Source organism: Microcaecilia unicolor, chromosome 11 (assembly GCF_901765095.1).
Source record: "Microcaecilia unicolor chromosome 11, aMicUni1.1, whole genome shotgun sequence".
NCBI lineage: Eukaryota > Metazoa > Chordata > Amphibia > Gymnophiona > Siphonopidae > Microcaecilia > Microcaecilia unicolor.
Genome location: NC_044041.1, coordinates 189,936,781 through 189,960,246, shown reverse-complemented (window position 1 = coordinate 189,960,246; position 23,466 = coordinate 189,936,781). Strand labels below are relative to the sequence as shown.

The window sequence follows — 23,466 nt, the reverse complement described above, 5'->3', positions numbered from 1 at the left end:
GGGTATCGGTCCTGTTCCGACTACACCACTAGGGACTGTAAGGTAGTCCTGGGGGGAGGGGAAAGGTAAAATTATGTATAATCATACCTGATAATTTTCTTTCCATTAATCATAGCTGATCAATCCATAGACTGGTGGGTTGTGTCCATCTACCAGCAGGTGGAGATAGAGAGCAAACTTTTGCCTCCCTATATGTGGTCATGTGCTGCCGGAAACTCCTCAGTATGTCGATATCAAAGCTCCATCCGCAGGACTCAGCACTTAGAGAATTACACCCACGAAGGGACACTCTGCCCAGCTCACCACCGCCGAAACGGGGGAGGGGAATTAACCCAGCTCATCCCCACACAAGTGGGGGAGGGGAATCCGTCCAGCTCATCCCCGCGGAGCGGGGGAGGGACACCACACCCGCCGATGCGGGGGGATCTGGCTTATCCTGCAACCGCAACCGCGGGAGGAGCTGACTGACCCTAACACCGCCGAAGCGGGAGGGGTACAAAACTGCCCTACAGCCGCACGAAGCGGGAGGGAGTGCCGGCAGAATTTATGTCTCAATCCAGCCCCGTAAAACGGAGGGGAGAGGAATGCAGCAGCTCACTGTAACACAAACTCGTCTCAACTCTTGAAGAATCCAAGTGAAAGAACTTGAACACGAAGTCTTTCTGAAATAACTGAAGACTAAACTTGAACCTGAAATGCAACCAGAATAAAAACAGATATCTGGGAGGGGCTATGGATTGATCAGCTATGATTAATGGAAAGAAAATTATCAGGTATGATTATACATAATTTTACCTTCCATATCATCAAGCTGATCAATCCATAGACTGGTGGGATGTACCGAAGCAGTACTCACCCAGGGCGGGACATAGAAATCCCTGACCGCAACACTGAAGCTCCAAACCGGGCCTCCGCCCGAGCAGCCACAGTCAAGCGGTAATGCTTGGAGAATGTATGGGCCGAAGCCCAAGTTGCCGCCTTGCATATCTCTTCCAAGGAGACGGAACCGGCCTCTGCCATCGAGGCCGCCTGAGCTCTTGTGGAGTGAGCCTTCAGCTGGATAGGCGGCACCTTCCCCGCGGCCACATAAGCCGCTGCCATGGCTTCCTTGACCCATCTTGCCACTGTAGGCTTAGCAGCCTGCAGACCCCTACGAGGACCTGCATACAGGACAAACAGATGATCCGATTTCCGGAAATCATTGGTCACTTCCAAGTATCTGATGATGACTCGTCTCACATCCAGATATTTAAGAGCAGAGTACTCCTCTGGGTAGTCCTCCCTACGAAAGGAAGGGAGACAGAGCTGCTGATTCACATGGAAGCGAGAAACAATCTTGGGCAGAAAGGAAGGCACTGTGCGAATAGTCACTCCTGCCTCAGTGAACTGTAGAAAAGGCTCTCGACATGAGAGCGCCTGGAGCTCGGAAACTCTTCTGGCTGAAGTGATAGCCACCAAAAAGACTGCTTTCAACGTCAGGTCTTTCAGAGATGCCCTTGACAAGGGTTCAAACGGCGGCTTCTGCAATGCTCTTAGCACCAGGTTGAGATTCCACGCAGGCACCACTGAGTGCAGAGGAGGGCGCAGGTGATTAACTCCCTTGAGAAAGCGCCCCACATCTGGCTGCGAAGCCAGGGAAGCACCCTTCAGGCGGCCCCTGAAGCAAGCCAGAGCCGCTACCTGGACTTTAAGGGAACTGAGCGACAGGCCTTTCTCCAGACCTTCTTGCAGGAACGCCAACACTGAAGAAATTGGAGCAGTGAAGGGAGAAAGTGAGCCTGCTTCACACCATGCTGCAAAGATACGCCAAACCCTGGCGTAAGCAGTAGAAGTAGAGCGCTTCCTCGCTCTCAGCATAGTGGCGATGACCTTGTCTGAGAAGCCCTTCTTCCTCAGACGCTGCCGCTCAATAGCCAGGCCGTAAGACCAAAGGGAGAGGGATCCTCCATCACCACGGGACCCTGATGTAACAGGCCCTGCTCCACTGACAGCCGCAGAGGATCGTCGACTGAGAGCCTGATCAAGTCCGCATACCAGGGACGTCTGGGCCAATCCGGACCCACCAGGATTACCCTGCCGGGATGCTTTGCCACCCGGTCTAGCACCCTGCCCAACATGGGCCAGGGCGGGAACACATAGAGGAGCTCTTGTGTCGGCCACTGTTGGAGAAGAGCATCTACTCCCAGGGATCGAGGGTCCCGTCCTCTGCTGAAAAAGCGCGGCACTTGGCAATTGGCCGATGACGCCATCAGATCTAGGCTCGGCTGGCCCCAGCGCTTCGTGATGTCCAAGAACGCCTGAGCAGATAGTTGCCACTCTCCGGGCTCCAAGGTATGGCGACTGTCAGGTTCGCTTCCGCCCACTGGCAAAGACTCATAGCCTCCTTGGCTAGAGGGGCGCTCTTGGTACCTCCCTGGCGGTTGATATAGGCCACAGCCGTGGCATTGTCCGACAGGACCCGTACAGGCTACAACACCAGTACCGGGATGAACTCCAAAAACACCAACCGAATGGCTCTGAGTTCCAGGAGGTTGATAGACCACTTGCCTCTGCAGGAGACTAGAGCCCCTGCGCTGTCCTTCCCAAGCAGTGGGCTCCCCAGCCCATCAAAGAGGCGTCTGTCGTGACGACAATCCACTCCGGGGTCACCAGAGGCAATCCTGCAGACAACTTGTCTGCCTGCGTCCACCAGCTCAGCGCCTTGCGCACTGCTGGATCCAAGGGAAGGCGCACAGCATAATCCTCCGACATCGGAGTCCAGCGCAGCAGCAGAGATAGCTGTAGTGGTCTCATATGAGCCCTGGCCCAGGGCACTACTTCCATCGTGGCCGTCATAGAGCCCAACAGCTGCACGTAGTCCCAAGCCCGAATAGGAGAGGCTACTAGGAACTAGTCCACCTGAGCCTGAAGCTTGACAATCCGATTGTCTGGCAGGAACACTCTGCCCACTTGGGCGTCGAATCGAACTCCCAGATACTCCAGGGACTGAGTCGGGCGCAGCTGGCTCTTCTTCCAGTTGATGATCCATCCCAGGGAGCTCACAAGAGCAACTACCCGGTCCATAGCTTTGCCGCACTCTGCATAAGAGGGGGCTCGGATCAACCAGTCGTCCAGATAAGGATGGACTTGTACTCCTTCCTTTAGCAGGAAGGCCGCTATGACCCCCATTACTTTGGAAAAGGTCCGCGGGGCAGTAGCCAACCCGAAAGGGAGGGCTCTGAACTGGAAGTGTCGTCTCAGGACTGTAAAACGCAGAAAGCGTTGGAGAGGAGGCCAGATGGGAATATGCAGGTACGCTTCCTTGATGTCCAAGGAAGCCAAGAACTCTCCTGCCTTAACTGCCGCTATAACAGAGCGGAGAGTCTCCATGCGAAAGTGCCTCACTTTCCAGGCCCGATTGACCCCTTTGAGGTCGAGGATAGGCCGGACAGAACCTCCTTTCTTTGGAACCACAAAGTAAATGGAGAAACGTCCCTTGCCAATCTGATTTTTTGGCACCGGAACGACCGCACCCAGGCGGATCAGGTTGTCCAAGGTCTGCTGCACTGCCACAGCTTGACCGGAGACTTGCAGGGAGAGAGTACAAACCCGTCTCTTAAGGGTTGGCAGAACTCTAGCTTGTAGCCGTCTCTGATGACTTCCAGCACCCACGCGTCTGAAGTTATAGAGGTCCACTCGCCCAGAAACGAGGACAGCCGTCCTCCAATCTGCACTGGGACGTGGACCAAGGCCCCGTCATTGGGTACGAGACCCTGGGGGAGGACCGGAGGGAGCACCTCCGGGACGGCGGTCTCTGCGAAAGGAATGCTGCTTGGGGGAGAAAATCCTCTTGAAGGAAGAGGGGGCAGAGGAACCCGACTTGCCCGGGCGGTACCGACGGGCTTCCAGCAACCGTCCTCTGGAGGTACCGGGACGAGTACTAGCCCGAGCCCTGACCTCTGGTAATTTCTTGCCCTTAGACGTGCCGAGATCGGTCACGATTTTGTCCAGCTCGACCCCAAAGAGCAGCTTGCCTTTAAAAGGCAATCTAGCCAGGCGGGATTTAGAGGCGTGGTCAGCAGACCAATGTTTCAGCCAAAGCCACCGCCGCGCAGAGACTGTCTGAGCCATGCCTTTAGCTGAGGCTCTCAAGACATCATACAGCAAGTCTGCCAAATAGGCTAAGCCCGATTCCAGGGCCGGCCAATCAGCCCTCAAGGAAAGATCCGAGGGGGAAGCCCGCTGCACCATAGTCAGGCACGCCCTGGCCACATAGGAGCCGCAAACTGAGGCCTGCAAACTTAAAGCAGCTGCCTCAAAGGACGACCTTAAGGCCGCCTCCAATCTTCTGTCTTGGGCGTCCTTTAGGGCCGTGCCACCTTCCACCGGCAACGCCGTTTTCTTAGTCACCGCAGTGATTAAAGAATCCACGGTAGGCCACAGATAGGCCTCACGTTCACTCACAGCCAAAGGATAGAGGCGGGACATAGCCCTAGCCACTTTAAGGCTCGTTTCCGGGACATCCCATTGAGCCGCAATTAAGGAGTGCATGGCATCATGCACGTGGAAGGATCTAGGCGGGCGCTTCGTCCCCAGCATAATGGCAGAGCCAACAGGGGCTGAGGGAGAGACGTCCTCCAGAGAGGAAATCTTCAAAGTGTCCATGGCCTGTAAAAACAGGTTGGGCAAATCCTCTGGGCTAAAAAGCCGCGCTGCAGAGGGGTCATCCGCTCCATCCGAGCGGGGATCTATCTCCTCCAAGGAATCCGCAAAGGACCGTTGGGAGACCTCAGACACGCTGCCCTCATCTACATCGGAGGAGACAAAGTCCTCCAAGGCCTGGAAATCAACCCGAGGGCGTTTACCTCTGGGAACCTCAACCTCTTTATCAGAAGAGGGAGCAGGGGCAGCGTTTTGCATGAGGAAAGCCTGATGCAGCAGCAAAACAAACTCGGGGGAGAAACCCCCCAGACTGTGCACTTCCGCAGCCTGGGCAACAGCCCTAGACGCACTCTCAACCGGCGCTCGCAATAGCGGGGGAGAGACATGCTGCGCATCCAAAATGGCGTCCGGCGCGAAACTCCGCGAAGGAGCCGCGCGGGAAGAACGGCGCTTAACTTTAGCCGCTTGTGCCGTCGCCCAAATTAAGGGCGTTCATGGCATTAATGTCTCCAACCTCAAGGGCGGCCCACGAAGAAGCCGTCCGAGCCGCGTGGCCGGCCAAGATGGCGGAGGCGAGGAGCGGGGGATGGGCGTTTATGGCGGGAAAAAACCGCCACGCCGGAGGAACGACCGGGACATTCATCGGCCACTAAACTGTCACCCATCAAGGGCGAATCAGGTTGTAAAACCCCCGCATCCCCTCTAGAAGCGCTCCAGCGATCCGGGGAGCGACCCTTTGTGCCCTCGCCCTCCGACGCCATATGCCACGAGGAGAAGAATCGGGGAACCCCCTGCCCGCTATAAAAAGGTAAAATTACCTGCTTGCCGCTCCGAGCTGTAACGAACTGGTGTCCCAGTGAGTAGCTGCAATGAACGTTTAAAGAAACGTCGAATTAAACGCCTTTAAAGACGTTTAAAATTTTTTTTTTTTTTAAACGGAGCCAGCGGGAGGGGGGAGAAAAGGAGGGACCTGGCACCACCAGGTTTGCACTTGCTCAAAAGAGCCCTCAACCCCAGGCCTCAACAAAACCTAAGGATTAGGCTTGGAGGCCTAGCCAGAGCTGCTGCTGTGTGTGACCACCACCTGCTGAGATAGAGAACATACTGAGGAGTTTCCGGCAGCACATGACCACATATAGGGAGGCAAAAGTTTGCTCTCTATCTCCACCTGCTGGTAGATGGACACAACCCACCAGTCTATGGATTGATCAGCTTGATGATATGGAAATACTTTTTTTGTTACTGTGATACAGCTATGATCTTGCACAATAGTTAATATGATATATAGAGCACTCCAAATACATACTTCTGATACAAAATTTTGGGATAGGCTCCTTAGGAAGTGGCCCCTCTGTGGAGATATGACACCAGTTGTGATTCCAAATGCGGCAGAAAGTCAGACACCGTAAAGGCACTATGGTTTTTAGTTTCAGTTTTCATTAGCAGTGGTCCATGTGTATTGAGGCTATTATTATAGTCTGGCTTGGATACTGTGGGTTTAGCAGAGGGATGCCATCTGCAAGTTCTGACAATCCCCAGCGGCCCTCACTGGCTCACGCTCACACAAGCAAACTTGAGTTTGTGGTTATAGTTTTGGCCAATAGCTTTCAGACAGTTTTTAGTGGCAGTTTCAGTCAGCCTCTAGTTCCTGAGTTGGGTTGGGCAAAGGCCTAGAGGTATTGCCTGATCCATATGGAGAGGCCGAGACGAGGGAACCAGATTGTCTTGCCAATGAGGGGTGATGAGGATCAATTGTGCTTTGTCTGACTTTTCTGAAGCACTCTGGAGATTAGAGGAAATGGTGGGAAAGCATATAGTAGAAAAAGGCTTCAACTCATTACAAAAATATCTGATGTAAGGCAGTGTGGAGTTGGACAGTTTTCCTGTTATCAACTGTAAATACACATATTCCTGTAGATAGATTCTGGTCAGTTTTTGAGTTTGTTTCTTATAATGAAACTGTTCCACTGATTCATAAATTTGCTCAATCTCATTGTTTATATTAGACTGTCGTCCTTCATATTTGTTGAAATTTGTTCCTCACCAAATTGTACTATGGATTACCACATTAGTCAGTCAATCTTACTCTGCAAATGGGTTCTTTTCCAGCTGAGCTAGGTCAGGTAATGCTTACTCCTATTCCTAAGGTCAACAATTTAAATTGATCTATTCCAGCTAGTTTTCAGCCAATAGCCAGTATTCCTTTGTTTGCTAAACTATTAGAGGCCATTGTAGAGACGAGGTTGATGAGTCACCTAGAGCAATTTTTATTACTCCATGAATCGCAATTTGGTTTTCAAAGTAATCACAGTACCGAATCCTTATTGCTCGTACTACTAAGATCAGAAATTCCAATTCCTTAAGTCATGGTATTCAATCTTTATTACTTCAATTTGATATATCAGGTGCTTTTGACACTGTTGACCACTCCATTTTACTTGAGATTCTTCAAGAGGCTGGAATCTCTGGAGTGCTCCTTACCTAGTTTCATGACTTTCTTACTAAATATACCGTATTTTTCGGACTATAAGACGCACCGGACCATAAGACGCACCTAGGTTTTAGAGGAGGGAAATAGGAAAAAAAAATTTTCCTTTTTCCCTCCTCTAAAACCTAGGTGCTCCGGTGTGTCTTGTCCGAATCCCTCCCTCCGAGTTCGGGATTGCCCTCCCCCCGGCCATGTCACCACTTCTCCCTACTCACGTCACGCGATCTTCCCTGGTGGTCTAGTGACGTCAGGGCAGGAAAAAGCCCCCTCTTTCCTGCCCAGCGCACTGCTCTCCGTCCTCCTGTATGCTGCCTGACGGTCTCGGCGAGATTCAAAATGGCCTCCGAGAATTGAAGTCTCGGCGGCCATTTTGAATCTCGCCGAGACCGTCAGGCTGCATACAGGAGGACGGAGAGCAGCGCGCTGGGCAGGAAAGAGGGGGCTCTTTCCTGCCCCGACGTCACTAGACCACCAGGGAAGATCGCGTGATGTGAGTAGGGAGAAGTGGTGACAGGGCCGGGGGGAGGGCGATCCTGAACTCGGAGGGAGGGAGGGCGGGCGATCCCGAAATTTGGGGGGAAAAAAAGTGCGTCTTATAGTCCGAAAAATACGGTAGTTATTCTGTTGTAAAAAATCTAAATCCTGGGTATTGGTGTGTGGATTACCTCAGGGTTTGCCACTTTCGCGGGTATTATTCAATTTATTTATGAGTACAGTAAGCTCCATTGGTTTATCGTTAGGAGCTAGCTTATTCTCATATGCTGATGACATCTTTATTTGGCACCCTTTTTCTGAAACTACTGCGCTAACTTATTCAGCCTTCTGATCTTGTATTAATAATCTAAAGTCTTGGGCTAATAGGCACATTCATGCTTAATACTGATAAAACTAAGATTGTCTGGTTTAGCAATAACATATCTACAGTGCCAGCTGAGATTATTTCAGATTCATCTCATCCACTACTGGTGGTGAAGGTTTCTAGGGTCTTCGAAGTGTTATTTGACTCGACTCACTCATTTGAATCTCAAATAAGTAATTTGTCAAAAAAGGCCTAAGACAACTTAGGACCATTCGAGCCTTCTTTGACACCAAACATTTTTCACTAGTGTTCAATCTTATATCTTAGCACAGTTGTATTATAGTAATTCATTACGTTACCCTTTCTAATAAACAACTCTTCACGGACCGAACACGCAACCAACTCACACTAAAGGACACACACTAGACATTATCACATACAAATTTGATCCCGATTCAAACCTTATACTAACAGATACAAAATGGAAACCCGCACCATGGTCAGACCACTATAAAGCATACATCTCCCTCCAATGGCGAACGAAAAACTCACCTAATAAACAAGAACGAAAAACCTACACCACGAGAGGAAAAATAGACCTGGTAATATTCTGGCAACAGATCTACCACAACGGATGGACAATAAAGGCAGATACAAACCAATTCCTCCTAGAATGGGACGATAGATGTAGAGCAACATTAGACAATATTGTCCCAACTCAAACCAGAACCTCACACAGAAAGAACTCAACACCATGGTTCAATGAAGAACTGAAAAAACTCAAAACACAAGTTAGAAGGTTAGACCGTGCGTGGAATACAAAGAAAGACGACCCCACACTCAACGCCTGGAAACAACTTCAAAGAAAATACAAATATACCATAAGACAAACTAAAAGATTATATTACAAAACTGAAATTGGACCAAAATACAAGGACACACATAAACTCTTCCAACTCGTGAATAAACTACTAGATATTACACCAGTCACAACCGACAGCAAAGATACACCAGGAGCAGACAATCTCGCAAGATACTTCAAAGAGAAAATCGTACAATTGCGACTTAAGATACCTGTCAGTACCATCGACTACGCTGAACTCCTTATCTAGATCCAGATCCTGGTGTACACCCAGCAGACAGAACCTGGACCAACTTCGAGACACTAACTGAGGATATCATCTCCCAAACGCTCAAAAGATTTGCCAAATCTCATTGCAAATTAGACATATGCCCTAACAACCTTATGGCATTTGCCCCTCAACAATTTATGACAGACCTAACGAATCACTTGAACTATATGTTACAAAATGGACTATTCCCGAAGGAGAAAGGAAACATTCTACTCACCCCAATACCCAAAGATGTAAAGAAAAGTGTTGGTGAACTAACCAACTACAGGCCAGAAGCATCTATTCCCTAATAACCAAACTAACGGAAGGGATGGTGACCAAACAACTCACAAACTATTTAAACAAATTCTCAATACTACACGACTCACAGTCAGGATTTCGGTCTAACCATAGCACTGAAACAGTACTAGTTACTCTCATGTCTAAATTCAAACAAATGATTGCAACTGGCAAGAACATACTACTTCTACAATTTGACATGTCTAGCGCCTTCGACATGGTTGATCATGGAATACTACTACACATCCTCGAGTACTTCAGAATTGGAGGCAACGTTCTCAATTGGTTCAAGGGGTTCCTAACCACACGATCATACCAAGTGACATCTAATTCAACCACATCAGCCACATGGATACCTGAATGCGGAGTGCCACAGGGATCCCCCCTCTCACCGACTCTATTCAACTTAATGAGGATACCCTTAGCCAAACTACTATCAAATCAAAACCTCAACCCATACGTATACGCAGACCCAATGCCTAATACTTAACTCTCAACATAACAGGAACAAATTCACCACCATTAACACACCAAAATTGAATCCTCCAATTTTGGACACCCTAAAAATTCTTGGAGTTACCATTGATCGACACCTAACACTTGAGAGTCACGTGAAGAACACAACTAAGAAGATGTTCCACTCAATGTGGAAATTAAAAAGAGTAAGACCTTTCTTCCCAAGGACCGTCTTCCGTAACCTGGTACAATCAATGGTACTCAGTCACCTAGACTACTGCAACGCACTCTACGCTGGCTGCAAAGAGCAAATAATCAAGAAACTTCAGACAGCCCAGAACACTGCAGCTAGACTCATATTCGGTAAAACAAAATATGAAAGTGCTAAACCCCTACAAGAAAAGCTACACTGGCTCCCAATTAAAGAATGCATCACATTCAAAATATGCTCCCTAGTTCACAAAATAATTCACTGAGATGCCCCAGCCTACATGTCAGACCTGATAGACTTACCACCCAGGAATGCTAAAAAATCATCCCGCACATTCCTTAATCTTCACTTCCCCAATTGCAAAGGTCTAAAATACAAATTAACGCATGCGTCAACCTTTTCCTACCTGAGCACACAATTCTGGAACGCGCTGCCGCACAACTTAAAAACGATCTATGAACTAACTTCCGCAAACTACTGAAAACCCATTTCTTTAACAAGGTACACCACAAAGATCAACAAATGTGAACGCCTCCACATATATCCAGAATTGTCTTATAACATCTGCTTGTTACACTACTATCATGTTTTATTATTATCATGTTACCCAAGATCCTTCTGTAATACTACATGCCTATTTTCTTACATATTTCCACCATTCATGATGTATTGTTTTATTATTAAGGGTCCCAAAAAACAACAAGGCAAACGATCTGCAAAATCCAATATGGGAAAGAAAGCCAGCAGATCAATATCACAACAAAAAGATTGTATTGAAGATACTGTGTATGAACAAATCGCGATTTGTTCATACACAGTATCTTCAATAAAATCTTTTTGTTGTGATATTGATCTGCTGGCTTTCTTTACCATATTGTTTTATTATTATCATGTTACCCAAGACCCTTCTGCAATACTACATGTCTATTTTCTTACATTATTCCACCATTCATGATGTATGGCTTTTGTGTGGGGAAATCTTGCCTGACCAATTTACTTCAATTCTTTGAAGGAGTGAACAAACATGTGGACAAAGGGTTGATATTGTGTATCTGGATTTTCAAAAGGCGTTTGACAAGGTACCTCATGAAAGGCTACAGAGGAAATTGGAGGGTCATGGGATAGGAGGAAATGTCCTATTGTGGATTAAAAACTGGTTGAAGAATAGGAAACAGAGAGTGGGGTTAAATGGGCAGTATTCACAATGGAGAAGGGTACTTAGTGGGGTTCCTCAGGGGTCCGTGCTAGGACCGCTGCTTTTTAATATATTTATAAATGATTTAGAGATGGGAGTAACTAGCGAGGTAATTACATTTGCTGATGACACAAAGTTATTCAAAGTCATTAAATCACGACAGGATTGTGAAAAATTACAGAAGGACCTTATGAGACTGGGAGACTGGGCGGCTAAATGGCAGATGATGTTTAATGTGAGCAAGTGCAAGGTGATGCATGTGGGAAAAAAGAACCCGAATTATAGCTACGTCATGCAAGGTTCCACGTTAGGAGTTACGGACCAAGAAAGGGATCTGGGTGTCGTCGTCGATAACACACTGAAACCTTCTGCTCAGTGTGCTGCTGCGGCTAAGAAAGCGAATAGAATGCTGGGTATTATTAGGAAAGGTATGGAAAACAGGTGTGAGGATGTTATAATGCCGTTGTATCGCTCCATGGTGCGACCGCACCTTGAGTATTGTGTTCAATTCTGGTCGCCGCATCTCAAGAAAGATATAGTAGAATTGGAAAAGGTGCAGCGAAGGGCGACTAAAATGATAGCGGGGATGGGACGACTTCCCTATGAAGAAAGACTAAGGAGGCTAGGGCTATACAGCTTGGAGAAGAGACGGCTGAGGGGAGACATGATAGAGGTATATAAAATAATGAGTGGAGTGGAACAGGTGGATGTGAAGCTTCTGTTCACGCTTTCCAAAAATACTAGGACTAGGGGGCATGCGATGAAACTACAGTGTAGTAAATTTAAAACAAATCGGAGAAAGTTTTTCTTCACCCAACGTGTAATTAAACTCTGGAATTTGTTGCCGGAGAAAGTGGTGAAGGCGGTTAGGTTAGCAGAGTTTAAAAAGGGGTTGGACGGTTTCCTAAAGGACAAGTCCATAAACCGCTACTAAACGGACTTGGAAAAATCCAAAATTCCAGGAATAACATGTATAGAATGTTTGTACGTTTGGGAAGCTTGCCAGGTGCCCTTGGCCTGGATTGGCCACTGTCGTGGACAGGATGCTGGGCTCGATGGACCCTTGGTCTTTTCCCAGTATGGCATTACTTATGTACTTATATTGTAAGCCACACTGAGCCTGCAAAGAGGTGGGAAAATGTGGGATACAAATGCAATAAATAAACTCAATAGATTGTGGCTTTTACAGAACACAGCTGCCAAGACGATCTATTGTCGTAGTAAGTTTGGTAGGGTTACCCCCATGTTGTTAGACCTGCACAGGTTGCTGGTGAAGGCTAGGATTATTTTAAAAGTATCCTGCCTTGTTTTGAAGTCATTACATGGTTTGTCACCTGTACTTTTATATGACCTCCTTTGCTCTTCTACTCAGCTTACTCAGAAATTAAAAAATAGCAATACTCTCTTATTTCCTCCAGTTCATTGTCTTATCTCTAAGAAGAATCATGAAAGATCTTATCCTCACCAGGCAGCCATCTTTGGAGATCTCTTCCTATTGAGTTAAGATTGGTTTATTCTATACGTCTTTTCAGGGAGGTCTAAAGACTCTTCTATTTGATATATATATATCTGCTATAAGTAATGGTTGATTATATAATTGGCTAGATAACACTTGATTCTAAACGGGGGGACTGCATAGCAGTAGACCTCAAGACAGGTGGAGACCCTCTCGATGCCTCGCTGCTCCCAGCGCGATGTGGTAATTCGGCAGCCATTACCTGTGCTCTCGAAGTTGATGCTTCCCTCGACGTCGATTCTGCCGACCTCGGTACTGATGTCGACGTCAAAGGACCGGACCGATCAGCAAAAAGCCGCTCACGTTGAGCCTCCCGAGACACTTGGATCCATTTTTTTCATTAAAGAGCACAACTTACAAGCAGCTGGCAATGTTCAGGCTCAAGGCACTGGACACACCACAAGTGGGGGTCGGTACCTGAGATGGTCCGGTTGCAGTGAGTACAACGCTTGAAGCCGCTGGGAGTCCTCAATGACATGGACGGAAAAACAGGGGCTGCGAAATTAAAGGACTCGATTGTGCCAATAAAAAGGCACAAAAAGGGGGAAAAAAAAAAAAGACCCGGCTGAGCAGCCTAAAAGGCGGCCGTGACGAAAAGAGAAGGAAACTTAAAGAAGTGAAGAAGACTAAGAAGACAAGGGGAAAGATAACTTTTTTTTTTTTTTTTTTTTAAATATTTTGGTATAACAACACAGGAAATGGAAAGAAAGACAAAAAAAAAAAGGGGGGAGCGATAAACACGAAAACAAGTCTCCTGAGCCGAAAAAGTTTGAGCGCTTGAACAAATCGTGGCACTCAAGATCGCGGACAAAAACAAACTGAGAGGGCACGCTCGCATCGCAGGAAGCCATTTGTGCAATGTTCGGCCCGCGCAGCGGAGCATTCTAAAGAGAGTTCTTTGTTTTTGCTGTCAAAAATTTTGCCGGGCTCCTGGGCCGTCGCAGACGACGACCCAATCTTGAGAACAAGCAGCCTGCTTGTCCTCGGAGAAAACATCTTAACAGTAGCTCACATTAAGTCCCTTAACCACTTCTAACATAAAATTATTCCCCGTATATTTTAGAACTCAGTGCATGCATAGATAGTTCACATGTACTATTCCTAGTGGGACATTTGTGAATATTCAAAACTAAAGAATGTGCATACTTCAATTTTGAAAGTTAACCCAGGGAATATATGCGCTTACATTTTACTCCTGCTCTTTTAAATGCATAATTTTTTGTGACATGTATATTTTTATATGTATGTGCACAAATGCAAACACCTCCCCAATTCTATCCTCAGAAATGCCTCTGCTCAGTTTAGGTAAAGGGATACATACACAGGCTACACATGCGTAACTTCACACACTTACCAGAGGTGTAACTTTATAAGCACCGATTTCTGTGCATAAAGCACAGGAGAAATAGGATTATAGTTTGTTTTTTTTTATTTAATTATTTAAATTTTCCAATATATCACCACTTAAAGTGAATATGCAATCGGCATTATTTAACATTAGGAAACAAAAATGATAAGTATATATCTTTACAGCCCATTTGTCCACAAGTTAAAGAAATTTGATTCCAAGATTAAGGAAATTAAAAAAAGAAAAAGAAATACAAAAATTAATAATCAATAGATGCTTCCTCTGGTTCAGACCCCAGCCTGCTAAATTAGGGAAGGTTTACTATATTCACATCAACTCTTGCATCAATAAACTCTTTCAACTGTTTTGGATCTACAAACTGAAAGTGTTTACCCTCAAGCATCACATTACAAAAACAAGGAAATCGCAAAACAAAATTTGCTCCCAATGCCACCACCCTGGGGCGAAGTTCCAAAAAGGCCCTTCGTCTCATCTGCGTAGGCCGTGAGAGATCTGGAAAGATAAGGACCTTTGAGCCCAAAACAGATTTTCTAAGTGTCTCAACGAAAGCCCGTAGTACGGCGTTCCTATCAGGCTCCAACGCAAAAGTGGCAAGCAGAGTTAACCTCTGAGTAACTATTTCTAATGAGCTTTCTAGGAATGAGGTAAGATTCATTCCCTCCCCTATTACGGGGGGGGGGGGGGGGGGGGGGGGGGGGGAGGGGGGTTTCCCACCACCACTCCAGTACTCCCGATGTAATAAGCCCGTGTAATGGGAGGGAGTGAGTCTTTGTCCATTCCCAGGATGTCCACCAAATATTTTTTGACCATCTCCAAAGGAGAAATTAACGGTGATTTGGGAAAATTAAGAAACCTAAGGTTAAGTCTTTTAGTCTGATTTTCAAGGTATTCAAGTCGTTTATGTAGGATATTATTGTCTTTAACCAAAGCTGTTTCTATAGATCCCATTTCTTGAATTTTGATATCCGATTATAGTTTTAAGCAGCTTGTAAAATTTAAAAATAGATAAATACAAATGATAAATGCTGAACATGTAAGTAAAATTTCTTTTGTAAATTACCTTGAATGACTTCGACTTCTAGAGTAAGAACGTCGTCGTCTAGATCCTGGCCTGTCCTCCACAAGCCGAATCTTTCTGCCATTCACTTCTGTCCCATCCAGCTTGTCAAGTGCTCTTTTCATGTCAGAGTAAGATTTGAACTCTATTACCCCTTCATTTTTTCTCCCTTTGTGTGCATCTGCATATGTGACTTCTCCTGCCTGACGCATGTAATCCTTAAAAAACAAAACAAAAAAAGAAATTTCTCTCTTTTTATTTTTTTATCTTTCAACAAAAACTCCTTAGTCTTGCAGTCGTACAGAGAAAACATTTCCATATAACCAGAAACCAAAAATGAAAATAAAACTAAAACGCCAAGATTATTATAGCACAAAGAAATGCCAAAAGGAATAACTGCAGTTTTGTTGCATTTTTGCTTAATACTGAGACTTCTCACTTTAGCTTTGTTTTACAAACACTATTTGGTTGTGTATTGGTTGGCTAGTGTACACAAACTAATATTTAACTGGTATTCATTAACTATTTTTATTTTAAATTGTATTCAAGGGATGAACATTTATAGACCTCTAGGAGTCAGGTAATAGGTTGGTAGAGATGTACAAGCTTGATGGATGGAAGCCGTCGGTAGGTTCTTGGCTTGCAACGTTACTTGGAAAGTGGAACTTTTAAAAACCACCCTGAAAATCTTTAGTGCCAGCCACCTATATTTTTCAATCTCTGATTATGTTTTAAATTATTTAAGCTATTTTTTTTCTGGCATTTCCATGCACTCCATGACCTGCACTATTTGGAAAAGTGTTTTAAAAATATATATATCAATCTCACTGGGTAATCCTGGTTTTGGTCACAGATGACATCTCCAACACAAGCTGCAATCTGAAAACCACATACTATGTGTGCCATAGCTGACAGCACTGCTTTAAGTAAGAATGCTTCCTGAGGTGCATGTCAACACCTTTAAAAAAAAGTTATCAGATTAAAAACATTTTTGATATTTACTTGCTTAATAAAATTTTTCAATTTTACCGTCTCCTTTTAAAAAAATGCTATTTTGTTTTAACATACATGGGTTTCTGATATTTTATAAGTGGTCTAGTATTAATATGGTCATGTTTTACTGACAGGGTACAGTGGCATAAATCTTGCCCAAGCTGCCCTAGAGTATGGGATGGGGCAAAAAGTCCTAAGCCTTGTAGCACTTACCCATGACTGTCTCCTCATGACCATCTTTCAACCACACACAGTAATAACATAGAAAGCCAGTGCAGGGCCTTAAGCCACAGGACTCATGGTTAGTGCAGTGGCCTGAGAACCAGGAGAACTGGGTTCAGTTCCACTGCAGTTCCTTGTGACTCTGGGCAAGTCACTTAACCCTTCATTGCTCCAAGTAAGTTCCTCTATATAATATGTAAATCATTTTGATTATAAAACCACAGAAAGGCAGTATATCAAATCCCACCCCCTTTACACGTATGTATGTTTTATGATTAGCCTTTTTTAAAAATCTGTATTTAATTTGTGAACTTGGTTCTGTAATTGTAAACCATTCTGATTGGCCCTTTTTGAAAAGTGGTATATCAAGTTTTTAACAAACCTATACTAAACCATATTGTAAAGGCTCAGATACACATCTAAATTAGTATATGTTAAAAGTGTACAAAGGGAATACCACCAAAACTTGCAGCTTTAACATATTTCAAGACACTAACCCCCCACATCTCAAGCATTTACATACCCTAGCATAAGGAGCTCATCATTTATCTTGTACAGTGCTATGTACCATACACAGAAGAAATAGTTGCCAAACCTTCAGATCTTGCCAGCTGCATCGGGTAGACAGATTTTCCACAATCAGTCTGTACTCAGTACGAGTGGGTGGTCCATACTTATCTCGTCCACTTCTTCTGTAACCATATCCACCTTGAAACGGTGACAAGTGGATACGCACACTTCAGTGAGGGAACAGCAAGTAACATAGCTTTATTCTATGCCAGATAACTTATACTCCCCAAATTTAAACTAATAAAGCATATTAAATAATTCACCCCATTCCCTTTATACTAACTATAAGCTCAGTTAAAAAAATTAGATTACAGTAATAAAAATAAAACACAACAGTAACTGGTATTCTAGAATATATTAATGAGGATGTACATTCATTACATTTATATTTAACTTTAACATGCACGATTAAAACAATATATTTAAATGACAACATCACTAAACCAGTTACTATTATTACTTACAGCGATTAAAGGTTTTCTGAATATCTGCCATGAAAAAAGATTTTCAGGCACCTATGTCAGCTTAATCTCATCTGTCTCTAACCCTTGGGATCCTCACCACCCAGGTCTAATGGGAAAAGGTAGCGGTCGTCACATGGCTTTCTTTTTTGGTCAGCCAAGGGCCACAAAGGTCAAAGAGCCACTCATGGAAAGGTAACCCAAGGTCAGCAAATGGAACAGGCAGTCAGTCATCTTAGCCTCAAAGGACTCTTTCAATTAAAATATTGAGGATTTTGTTAAATCTATGTTAAAAAAAACATCACATTGCAAACAACCATTTATACACTTCACAAATTAAACTAATACAAGAAACTTAGCTAATTCATTTAGTCAAACAAATCTGTTTACATAATTGTATTAAGCTGATGTAATATTCAAATCAATATTTTTACTTTAGTATAATAATTACAAAAACTGTTGAAATTTACTCTTCTTTAAAAATTATGTGTTTTAAATATATAGATTTATGCAGAAACTTAGGTATATACGAATATATTATTATTAAAAACAAACACAAAAAAGAGACACAAACGCCTGACATGCTTACTGCGTCCAGAGCTGTAACTGCCATCACGGCGAGGGCCTCTGGCGTGCTCAACGATTACTCGCTCACCACAAAGGTCTTTACCATTGAGTTCATAAACTGCATCATCTGCATCACGCAGATCATCAAACTCAACAAAGCCATACCTAAAAAAACAGAGAGAACAGATACTTGGTTACTATGAGCTGCTTTTCTTTTCACCTTATCCCCTCAAGACTTTTCCCATTTAATTTCTCACTTGTTATTATGCAAAACAGGCTGAAAATGTTTGAAACTTTTAACAGAAATGTGATTAAACTTGGTATGTGGAGGAAAACAAACAGTAAAAAGATACATTGAAGTGAGTCAAATGGACTGATGGTTCCAGAGAAATAAGGCACCCCCCCCCCCCCAAAAAAAAAAATATGCAATGCATTTCTGTGGGGAAAAACCAGTAAAAAGATACGCTGAAATAAGTTAAATTGGACTAATGGTTCCAGAGAAATAAGGCACCCCCCCCCCCAAAAAAAAAAAATATGCAATGCATTTCTGTGGGGAAAAACCAGTAAAAAGATACGCTGAAATAAGTTACATTGGACTGATGGTTCCAGAGAAATAAGGCACCCCCCCCAAAAAAAAAAAAAAAATATGCAATGCATTTCTGTGAGGAAAAGCAAGCAGTAAAAAGATACGCTGAAATTTTAAATTGGACTGATGATTCCAGATAAATAAGGCACCCCCCCCCCAAAAAAAAAAAAAAGAAACAAAATAGCCAATGTATTTCTATGGGAGTAGTTCCAGCTCTGGTAGCATAGAAAACTTATACAGGTAAACATAGCAATTAAGACATTTCTCTCTACTCTCTCCCAACTGCCCCACCCCAAAAAACTACTTCTTGCAAGCGCGAGTCAGATGCTGTTCAGCTTAAGAAAAAAATGTTCATAATTCTAAGTGCTCTAAACAGCTCTCAGAAATTAAGTTCACAAATAAATAAGACATTTTAAGGCAATCTATGCTCACTTTGGCAATGCCCCCTGCTTCAGTCCATTTCACCAGTGATTTATTATTGGTGAAATGGACTGAAGCAGGGGGCATTGCCAAAGTGAGCATAGATTGCCTTAAAATGTCTTATTTATTTGTGAACTTAATTTCTGAGAGCTGTTTAGAGCACTTAGAATTATCTGTAGCAGCCATCAGCAATATCAATTCTTAAAGTTTCCACTACATTTCTCCTAATTTTTCCCAGTAAGCAAAATACTACTTTGAATTAACTATAGCATACACAGAAAAATTAGATCTTACCTACTAATTTGCTTTCCTAGAGTCCCTCTAGACCAGTCTAGATACACAGATTTATGCTCTCCTGCTAGCAGGTGAAAACTAAGAATCATTGGCTTGTGCATCACCTTATTATAAGTATCCCATGCAACTTCAGCAAGCCAGTATTTTCATTAAAAAGCAGTAACAAAATAATTTTCCCTTTATGAACTAAAGACAACCAGGAAGAAAAAAAAAAAAGAGAACAGTTCCCCTATGGAAAAACTCAAGTACAGAAAAAAGTAGGAAAAATGTCAAAACCACCACACATAAAGGAGGAAACCTGGTTCAAAAAACGTTCCTCTAAGAGAGTCAAAATAATTCTCCACAAAGCAGATTTTAAATGTCCAGCGGCTCAATTTCAAAGCACATAGACTAACAAAGTTAGTGTTTTTTATTTTACTAAAGCTTAGCTTGCGTTATCAGCAGCAGGGCCCATAGGAATAAAGTGGGCCCTGCTGCAGATAACTCGAGCTAAGCTTTAGTAAAAGACCCCCTTACATTGTAAGACTATGTGCACTGAAAATGAGCCTCCATGTATACCACATGCCACTTTTTTCCAACATTTATTTACAATGAATGACCTTAAATTTCAACCGTGCAAATAAAAATGTCAAATAAATATCATTTTTGCTCAATTTTAACCACGCTTATCAGTCTCATCAGTGGCTTCCTTGTGCATCTACTTTTGAAGACTGTAAAACTATGTCGAGTTGGTAACTTGTCATCTGGATTGTAAGACATGCTCACAGTTTTCGGCAGTCAGCAGATTATGAACAGAATTTAATGTGTATTTCATTGCTGAAAAATCTTGCTTGCAGTAATAACTTGTACCGAAAGCCAACAACAGAGCAAATGCAACTTTCCTCGTTGAGGAATTTTGCTGGCATTTGAGATCAATAATCAGAGCAGATTCTCATTGGTTTCATTTTCCATCAAAACCTCTCTCATCTACTGTCTGTAGCCTTCTCTTGGCACAAAATATACTTAAACATGGGTCCATGGCATTTTAAGTCTTGAAATCTTCTCCCAAATGAAAAGCAGCTCTGGAACAAGTGTGCATTGCACGAAGGTAAAAGGGGATATACTCAGAAGTAATCTAAGAAAATACTTCTTTACGAAAAGGTTGGCAGATGCATGGAATGGCCTCCAGAGGAGAAGGTGGAGACGAAGACTGTATCTGAATTGAAGAGAGCACGGGACAAGTACACTGGATAAAGGAGAAGAAGGGACAGTAGGTGGATGGATGGGTGGACTGATAGGCCATATGGTCTTCATCTGTTGACATTTTCTATTTCAGGAAATCTAATGCAGGAATGGTCAACCTTTAACAACCCCAAGGCCAAGCCTACCATTTTGCAAAATATCTACTGTACTTGAAAGTATGACACCGCTTCAATAGCTTTTGGGATTGCAGGCAGCATGCAAGAAAGTAAATAAAAATGCTCAGTGACAGCAATTAACTCTAAAAATCAATATCTTTAATATCTGGCCAAAACAAATTCATCCAGTAGAAACAGCATAGAAAAGAAAAACATTTGTACTATTTCACTCTAAAAACCATTAAAATGCAAGGCTCTCAGACCTATAATTTACAGTGTTCATTTAGTTCCAAGCCATCATGGAGGCTTTCTTTCGTATATGCCCTCTCCATATTTCTGTCTTTGTTTTCCTATTTTTCGCTGCAGTTTTAATTAACAGTCACACAACCTTATTCCTCCTTAGTGATGTACCTAGCATATTTGACACCAGGGCCAGATCGTTTTTTCACACATTTCCTTCTATATGACAAAATTATTTCCTGTAATAATCATGAAATGAAATAGTCATCTGAAAATATTCAGAATTGAGTCAGTTGCTGGTTCCACAACAATACTGCAAATGACTGCAAGCTCCTCCAAGTTCCTGCAGTGATGATCAGCAGCACTGTAACATAAATCCTGAGGTTACTGGTAACCATAAAATAACTATCAATGTTTTTGGTAGGTTGCCAAATGGCCACAAGCTTCAGCTCTAATAACCTTTAGTTTACAGCTGAGTTGCCAAACATTAGATACAGCTAATGCAGGCATGCATTATGGACCAGATTCAATATATGGCAAACAAACAAACAAAAAAAGTATACTTAGCACCATTCTATAAACCTTGCCTGAAGTTAGGCACAATTTATAGAATACACATAGCGCCTGTTCCCACGACTAAAATTTAGGTGCGACCATTTACACCAACTAAAACCTGGTATAAATGCCTGCGCCTAAGGCACGGCTCGGGCATAGTCTATGTAATTTTTAGGAATGCCCAAGATCCGCCCGTGCTTTGAGACCCGTGTATTAGAATTTACGTGCACTACTTTACAGAATACACTTAGAAACCTGTGCTTGTAAATTCTAATTAGTGCCAATTAATACCAATAATTGTTAGTGGCCAATTAGCACCAACTGGCTTGTTGAACAATTAAGTTGCACGGGCCAATTTGTACATGCAACTTTAGTTGCCATATATAGAATCCGGGGGTATCTGTATCAGCTGTACCTAATAGCTAAAGCAGCAAGCTAAGAGCCAAGGAGATCTTGGACAAGTCACTTAACTCTCCACTGTTTCAGATACAAAACAAATTGTAAGCTGTCCAAGGAGAGAAAAATACCTAGCGGAAGCTATTGGCTTGTGCTACTACTAAGAAAGGTGGGGATCTAAATCCAAATCAACTGTGAAGTAATACAAACCACTATAGATGTTACTCAGGAACTACAGAGCAATTCTACCATACCATAATAGCTGTAACTTCCACGAGTCACACCCAGGCCTACCTAGGAAAAGGAAGCACCATAAACACTGCAATGGGCACTAGAACATCAATACACCTACCGGAAAATTAACAAGTCAGATTAGTACAGATCGATCCAGAATAATCAATGCTAACATAAAACCATGTCTCTTTCACGCATGCAGAACGCAGAACACAGATCACCCAGTACAGAGTAGGACTAAGTAACCACAAATTAAAAATAGAAATACACAGACAAAAATTAAACTGAACCCCCAAGAAGCCAAACTTGGCAAACAGTACACCACCAAAGAAAGAAAAACAGTGATGCAATATCCCCCTACACTGTGCAAAATATAAAGCTAGCAGAGGTAAATTTCAAAAACTGTCATATAATCCATTCACTAAACTACAAATTAACAAATACAAAAAAATGGAAAATAAGATAATACAATTTTATTGGACTAAATACATTTTTTTAAAATTAGCTTTCAGAAGACAAAACCTCATTGTTCAGGTCAGGAAAGTATACTTGCTATTATGGTATTGTCACGTTTGTGACCATTTCCTTGTCTGTGCTCACCTCGCCCTCTGGTGGCCAGAACCAGTGGCTGCTATGAACTGTCACACGTTCCAGACTTCAGCCGAGTCCGGTCCGGATCTTCCAGGCTGCCAGACTTGCTTTTCTTGTTTGTGCCTGAACAGCACCAGTAGCTGCCTGGTGATTGCTGCAGCTCAATCTCAGCTGCTGCTGCTGGGCTTATTAGCCATTTGGAAACTCTCTGCTTTGCATCGCCTAAGGCCCTGGTTTGTTGGTGCTTGCTGCACTTCTGCCTAGTCCAGTTTATAGTCTGTATTCTTGCCTGATTCTAGTTTAGTCTTTGTGTAGCTTCTTGTACTTTATTGCTTGTTTCCCCAGTCTTGTTTCTTGTTTGTATGTCTTTGTCTAGTTCTAGGTTGTCTGTGTTTCTTGTTCAGTGGCTGCCTGGCAGCTTTCAGTTCTGTCTCTTACAGTGGGGGAAATAAGTATTTGATCCCTTGCTGATTTTGTAAGTTTGCCCACTGACAAAGACATGAGCAGCCCATAATTGAAGGGTAGGTTATTGGTAACAGTGAGAGATAGCACATCACAAATTAAATCCGGAAAATCACATTGTGGAAAGTATATGAATTTATTTGCATTCTGCAGAGGGAAATAAGTATTTGATCCCTCTGGCAAACAAGACCTAATACTTGGTGGCAAAACCCTTGTTGGCAAGCACAGCGGTCAGACGTCTTCTGTAGTTGATGATGAGGTTTGCACACATGTCAGGAGGAATTTTGGTCCACTCCTCTTTGCAGATCATCTCTAAATCATTAAGAGTTCTGGGCTGTCGCTTGGCAACTCGCAGCTTCAGCTCCCTCCATAAGTTTTCAATGGGATTAAGGTC

General features: G+C 43.5%; 1 protein-coding gene across 5 annotated transcripts in view; it reads right to left on the bottom strand.

Moving 5' to 3' along the window:
- The window catches only part of SRSF4 (serine and arginine rich splicing factor 4), a 52,277-nt gene that overhangs the window by 22,427 nt on the left and 6,384 nt on the right, over positions 1-23,466 (bottom strand). For 4 of the 5 annotated variants that reach the window (XM_030217642.1, XM_030217645.1, XM_030217646.1 and 1 more), the window contains exons 2-4: positions 17,980-18,122; positions 16,955-17,067; positions 15,148-15,362 (exon numbers count right to left, since the gene is read on the bottom strand). In XM_030217642.1, the coding sequence (XP_030073502.1) occupies positions 15,148-15,362; positions 16,955-17,067; positions 17,980-18,122 (471 nt within the window). Of the gene's footprint in view, positions 1-15,147; positions 15,363-16,954; positions 17,068-17,393; positions 17,544-17,979; positions 18,123-23,466 lie in introns of those variants that run through there. The other variant, XM_030217647.1, reaches the window with a different exon arrangement.